Source organism: Octopus bimaculoides, chromosome 1, assembly GCF_001194135.2.
Source record: "Octopus bimaculoides isolate UCB-OBI-ISO-001 chromosome 1, ASM119413v2, whole genome shotgun sequence".
Taxonomy (NCBI): domain Eukaryota; kingdom Metazoa; phylum Mollusca; class Cephalopoda; order Octopoda; family Octopodidae; genus Octopus; species Octopus bimaculoides.
This window is the reverse complement of record NC_068981.1, coordinates 94061162-94068191: the sequence shown is the minus strand read 5'-3', so window position 1 is coordinate 94068191 and position 7030 is coordinate 94061162. Positions and strand designations below refer to the sequence as shown.

Below are 7030 nucleotides of genomic sequence, written 5' to 3'. Positions count from 1 at the left end.
TGAGATGTCTTAGAAAGTTAAAGAAGTGATTTTAAATTCTCAAACGCAGGATAATGCTAATAATGTAGCCTGAACAGGATAAACTACCCCTATTTTGCAGAAAAAAGTGTAGGTGGTTAGCTGTGGGACACGAATTCACATCTCCGTGATTACGCGTAGTCGTTGACCCATAGTATTATTGTAGTGTTTGACCTATTACTATTTCACTGCATTTTTCATGGTACCTGTGACTTGTGTAGAATAAATATCTCAAGGAACTTTGTTCAAAAGTACTGGTTTTATTGGTATGCTTATTTTCATCCTTCACTGAGAGACACAAAAGACAGAAGCATGCATATATTTATGGGTGTATACATATGTCATTGTCATATTACATTCACTTTTCCCATGCTGACATGGGTTGAACAAGATTTCTTGGGTGGTTATTCTTCAGCAACTCTTTCCAATCCCAACCCTTATTTGTTTTCTAGTACTTTATTTTTCTGGTCTTCACATTTACACTGCTAAGTTGCAGGACATAAGAATATCCAAGCAGTATTAATGAGGACTAACAGGTGTACCCGGCGTTGCCCGTGTTCGTTAGTTGGAAAAGGCTTTGAAACTAATAAACCAATTAATACCTCCTTCCCTTAACCCTTTCGTTACCAACCCGGCTGAAACCGGCTCTGGCTCTGTAGTACAAATGTCTTGTTTTCATAAGTTCTAAATTAAAATCTTCCACCCAGCCTTAGTCACAATTTAAGTTCTTAACACTAGCTTCATGATAACTGAGTTATTTTACTAAATTCTTTGTTATATTTAAAGTAATTGAAAGAAACATGGAGCATCTCAAAATAAATACAGTAACGAAAGGGTTAAACACCTATCACGCTTTATGGCAAGACTAACACCTAAGTAACTCTATAAGGGAACCACACATGTAATATTACGACAACAATCAAGTGAAAAAATAAAGTAACAAAAATTATAACAGCAATAACATAGGGCTGAAACATGGCGCCAATATGACAAGTCTACAAAACTTCCTTATAAACAACATTTTTAGTTTTCCCCTGGGGGATAAAGGCATGTAAACTGTTCCTACAACCCACTCTTGAGCAGCCAATGTACAGTTGACCGTGTGAAAAGCATGGTACGACTAAGTAAAGTCCGACAGACAGCGACTGCCCCTGGGACTTATTAATGACATGGTGTAACTGGGTCTAATTGGAAATTGCACTCTATGGAATGTGAATGGTAAGTCAGCTGCCGAAGGCACAAGGGGAATTTACGGTATGAAGACGTCTTGACCTTTACCACAGACAGTCATAATCGTTGCTTCAATGACATTGGGAAGTAATTTTGTGATAAGAACGTTGGTGGATATAAATTCTTTATCAGCATAACATGGCTACCCACTTTAAGAGTAAGAATATGTGGAGGTACACCTGAAGGCTCCAAGGAATCCAAAATTCGAGTGGGATAATCAACTACCTCATCCTGATTGGGAATGGTGTCTACTGACTTATAGACTGTCACATCCCCAGGCAAACACAGTAAGTAAAATCTTCTGACAGTGGGTTCTCATGGAGGTGCGCTTTCATGTTCGATTCTAACTTTAAAATAACAACATGACCCCATAGAAGTGAAGACTTAAGACATGCCATTACTTCATCTGCTCTTGTGCCTTTCGGAATCACTGGCAAGGTTTGTCTGAAGTCCCCAGATAGCAAAACAGTGACTCCCCCCCCCCACACTTCATCAGTTCGTGGCTTTTCTTTATGTCTCGCAAAATTCTATCTGATGCTTCAAGGTTACCCTTGTGAGCCATTGTGCATTCATCCCAAACAATCAGGACATAAGAATATCCAAGCAGTATTGTGCGAGCAATTGCTCGTTGTCCAACGTCTTTGAAATGGTGCAAACAGGTGTTGGTGAACTTGTGAGGTTAAGGAGAAGCTTAAATGTAGAGTGTGTAGTCCTACCACCAGGGAGCAGAGTAGCAGCTATGCCCGAAGTTGCCACAGCTATTGCGATGCACTTTTGTAGCCTTACTTTTGCAAGAATGAGTCTAGTTACGAAAGTTTTTGCCTGTCCCGCCAGGAGTGTTAAGGAAGAAAACGCCACGTTTATGACCCTGGACTTGCTGGACGGCAATGTCATAGGTGTGCTTCTGGTCAGGTAGCAGCAGTGCCACATTGATCTGTACATATGTGGACAGTTTAGTAATGTCGTAAGATCTTTCCCAAACAATCTCAGAAGGGAGATCATTTGAGGTAGGCTTTGCGGCGGGGGGAAGCCTGTAAGTAGTCATTTCATCACTACCTAAAGCTAAAGTCTTCTTTTCAATCTCAATCAGCGCTAGGTTGTATATTGTATTGGTGAAACCTATGTTTAAAGTAGGGAATCGAAGCTGAGTGGCTTGCCTAAAGTCCTTGGATAGGTCATTCCTAAATTGAAGCCACAAAGAATATGGACTACTGGGTGCACAATCTGCAGCAAAAAGGTCATGATTAGTAGAGAGAGACACAGTTACTCCCACCGTTTACCCATGCTTTGCTACTCATTCAAGTCTTTCAGAACTTCAGAAAGTATGTTCAACCAGATCAAAATAAACTTTCGATGTTTTTGTGTAAAGATCACCTGCAAAAGAAAAGTTAATCAATAAAAGCCACAATTATCAGATATTGCATCATCAATTCTGGAGAATTCGCTAAAAAGTGCCATCTTCCTCTCTAAAAAACAAACATTGGGCTGTGTGCACAATGTTTTTTTTTATCATTGAACAAAACGAAAGGTGGTTTTGTAATCACCAGACAAAAGTTCATTTTTTGCAGTGACTGCATTTTTAATTCCAAAAAGATCATAACTGTTAGTTATTCCTGCTGTTTTCCCAAATGTTATTCCTCCCGCCATTTACCCGAACATTTTTTTGCAATTAATTTATACTCAAAACCTCCCCAGACACACAAGCAATGTGCGTGTGAAGTTTAAGAAAAATCAGTCAAGCCGTTTTGGCGCAAAACAAGGACATACCGACACACACACACACACACACACACACACATTTTCAGTTTTAATATGTAAGATTACGACAGGCTTCTGTATATTTTTTGTACACTGAATTTCACTCTCAAATATTGGCTAATGTGGGTCCATTGTAGTAAAATTAAACTGATACATTGTGGAGGGGACACTCAAGTCCTAAAAACACCCACTTCTAATGCCAGTGGTATGATGAAATGCACCCACTCCATACTAACAGACAAAATTCTCTGTAAGAAATAACAAAACTCTTCTGCTATTTGTGGAGTGTCCTTGCTTGATATGCAGAAAAGTTGTAGGTAAGTATTCTCTGCTGCATACCCAATGAAATTTGTGGATCACAGGCAGGTTGACAAAGAAGAGGAACTTTGTATGTAGTGGAGGTATAAGAGTAATTAGCAGTAAAAGCACCTAGGAAGTAAACTCTTTCAAATATCTGGAAGGTTCCCTAAAAGCAGTTGATAGTTTCTTTTACTTGAATGGAAGCAGGTGTTCCAAAAGCATAGTAGCCAGAGTTAGAACTGCATGAAAAGGTTCAGGGAGCTATTATAACAAAGCTGGCAATAAAGAAATTCTTTATCCTGGTGAAAGATTGTATGCTGCTTGTATATGAAGTGCATGCAATATTACATGTTTGGGAAACTTGAGACTTGAATGTGGAGGGTGTGCAAAGGGTACTCTACAAAAGGCAATGTTTGTGTTTATGTAGAATCTCTCTGTCTCTCTCTTTTTTCCCCTCAATTGACTTTCAGCAACAATGATTTCTAGTTACTCTGGCTCAAAGTCTCCCTGTTATGCAACATAATAATGACACTATAAATGTGGCGTGAAATGTTAATCAAATACTTAATTCAATCTGTTACTTCTCTGTCTTAGGTCTCTTAGAGCAAAACTAACCAGTAACATAGTTTTCTGGTGATTTAACATCTCACATGGGCAAATTATATATAATCCCCAGTTTATGAAATAAACCTGCATTTTGTGAGGTTTTGATGCAGTCACAAGTAAATTGCTGGTGAAATGGATTTGTTTAAATTTTAAAAAGGGTGATACAATTGAGAACATTGATATTAATGGGAATACTTAACAAAGAAAAACCTTATTAAAATACAGCAGTTTCAGTATGATTAAATTCTGATGAGAAGCACCATTTTAGTTGTCCTCTTACTGGTTGAAAACTATAACACCATCCTGTCATTTCCATTATAACATCTTTTGTTTATTTTTGCTTTTGTCAGTATTACAGTTTATTTTTTACCATCATTTTATTGCCCTCATTATTTCATCATCTTAAGACAGCAAGCTGGCGGAATCATTAGCATACTGGACGAAATGCTTTGCAGTATTTTGACCATCGCTATGTTCTGAGTTCAAATTCTGCCAAGGTCGACTTTGCCTTTCATCCTTTCAGGGTTGATAAATTAAGTGCCACTTATGTACTGGGATCGATGTAATTGACTTAACCCCTCCTCAAAATTTTCAGGCCTTGTGCCTATAGTAGAAAGGATTATTTTATCATCTTTGAATTATCAATTTCATTGTATTGCTATATTCCATATTCAACATGTTACTGTCTTCATGTCATGGTGTTTCACTACTATCATATCACTGCTATTTTATTTTTTTTTTGTACTAAAATCAAAATCCTCTTAAGCCATGACAAAGCTTATAACATCAAATTACCTCAGATGGAATAGAAAAAAGATTTTGGCTCAAGGCTATAACTAAACTAACTCTTCTATTAATGTATGCACATTTTTCTTGCCCATATAAACCACCAAGTCACTCAATTTTCAGTTAGTTTGGTATTCCCCTACGTGATCATTCTCTAATCTCATTTGCCTGGTGATGGGGCAGGGGTTATGTAGTGTCCGAGTTCACCACAGTACTAGCTCTTAACTCTTTGGTTGACAGGCCAACACTTCATCTACTCAGTTTTCACAATTGCATGCTAAATGGTTTTATAAAATTTTAATTTCTCTTTCATTGTTTTAGATATCTTTATGTAAACAGCCGGCCCTGGCCTAAAAATTGTAGCATTGAAAATCCACTAACACCACCTCCCATTGCCCAGGAGATTGATATCCATGTGATAGACTTGGTCCACATGAAGGAAATGGGCACCATGCACAGGTCCCATAAAGCATACACTCCAAATGATGAGTGTTTCTTTATTTTCCTTGATGTCTGTGATGAATTTGTTGCGAGGTAAGTAAAGTATCAAACTTGAACCTGTTTTAAAACTTTTTTTTTTTTTTCCTATAACAAACACCACTGTGTTGTAATAGTGCTGCATGTGACTGCTGACTGACCAGTGTTATCAATTAACATTCTTTTCTTTTCTACTCTAGGCACAAGGCCTGGAATTTTTGGGGAGGTGGTGGGGGCAGTCAATTAGATTGACTCCAGTATGCAACTGGTACTTAATTCATCGACCCCGAAAGGAGGAAAGGCAAAGATGACTTTGGTGGAATTTGAACTCAGAACGTGTAGACAGACGAAATATCGCTAAGCTTGTCACCCGGCATGCTAATGTTTCTGCCAGCTCATCACCTTTGTATTAACATTAAGCCATGTCTCTACTGAAGAGATTTCTTTAGAATTGTTGGGATGGGTAATTGACAATTCAAAACTGTAAACTATTTGATTATAAAGCAGGAATATTATGTGCATACTAGTCTGTGTAGGTAGCAATATGTCTCTCCTTAGGACTTACTTCCTTGCAATAACAATAAGTGGTGAAGAGATTTAAACACTCCGCCAGCACATCTTTACGGTTACTAATTCCTTTATTAAAGAACATTTTCTAATTGAGAAAGACATTTAATTTCAGACTTACATTGCTTTTATGAATGTAGACCTTTAAAACATTCTCTGTTGTAGAAATGGCAACTTATTCTCCTTTAAAATGTACAAAGACACAATTGCTACAAATCAAACAAACATTCATCCTTCTCTATGTATGATGAGACACTAAAACCCTCAAAAAGCTGCTCCAAATTTTAGGCATTACAATCTCTAATGATACTCCATGACAACCCCATTATTATCATCATTGTTTAATGCCCATTTTCCATGCTGTCATGGGTTGGACAGTTTGACGGGCACTGGCCAGCCAGGAAGGTATCCAAACTGCAGTTGTCCATCTTGACATGGTTTCTACAGCTGGATGCCCTTTGTAACACCAACCACTTTACAGAGTGTGCTGGGTGTTGCTTACATGCCATCGGCATGAGTGCATCTTATGTGACACTGGCACCTGCAAGGGACATGCCTGCATGTATATATGGTTGACCACGAACTTTACTTAGCTTGATGCGTCTTAAGTACAGCAAATCACCACAACTCTCGGTTCCCTCATATATATATTATTACCAGAGCTGCATTCTAAAGATAAAGCTGCTGCTTCAGAGCTAAAACTAGTTCATCCCAGGTCAGTTGCTGAAGTGTGATCCATGTTATTGTTATTGTTCACATATCAAGGAAACCATTTTATGCTACATATTTCCAAAACATGAATGAGACTGTATTAACACCTTTAAAGGCATTACAAGTGTTAGTCTTACAGTCTCTGATGCTCTCTCAAAACACTTATACACACACACTCATATATGTACTGGTGCGGCTGTGTGGTAAGAAACTTGCTTCTCAACCACATGGTTTTGGGTTCAGTCCCACTGTGTGGCACCTTGAGCAAGTGACTTCTCTAGCCTTGGGCCAACCAAAGCCTTGTGAGTGGATTTGGTTGATGGAAGCTGAAAGAAGTCTGTTGTGTGTGTGTGTGTGTATATATATATACTTGGAGGCACAATGGCCCAGTAGTTAGTGCAGCGGACTTGCAGTCATAGGATCGTGGTTTCGATTCCCAGACTGGGCATTGTGTTTCTTGAGCGAAAACACCTAAAGCTCCACGAGGCTCTGGCAGGGGATGGTGGCGAACCCTTCTGTACTCTTTCACCACAACTTTCTCTCACTCTTACTTCCTGTTTCTGTTGTGCCTGTAATT

General features: G+C 38.6%; 1 protein-coding gene across 4 annotated transcripts in view; it reads left to right on the top strand.

Annotated features, from left to right (window-relative positions):
• Positions 1-7030, top strand: part of LOC106875284 (F-box/WD repeat-containing protein 5) — a 37928-nt gene that overhangs the window by 29508 nt on the left and 1390 nt on the right. For all 4 annotated transcript variants that reach the window (XM_052968263.1, XM_052968260.1, XM_052968257.1 and 1 more), the window contains one exon: positions 5020-5232. In XM_052968263.1, coding sequence (XP_052824223.1) covers positions 5020-5232 — 213 coding nt within the window. The remainder of the gene's footprint in view (positions 1-5019; positions 5233-7030) is intronic.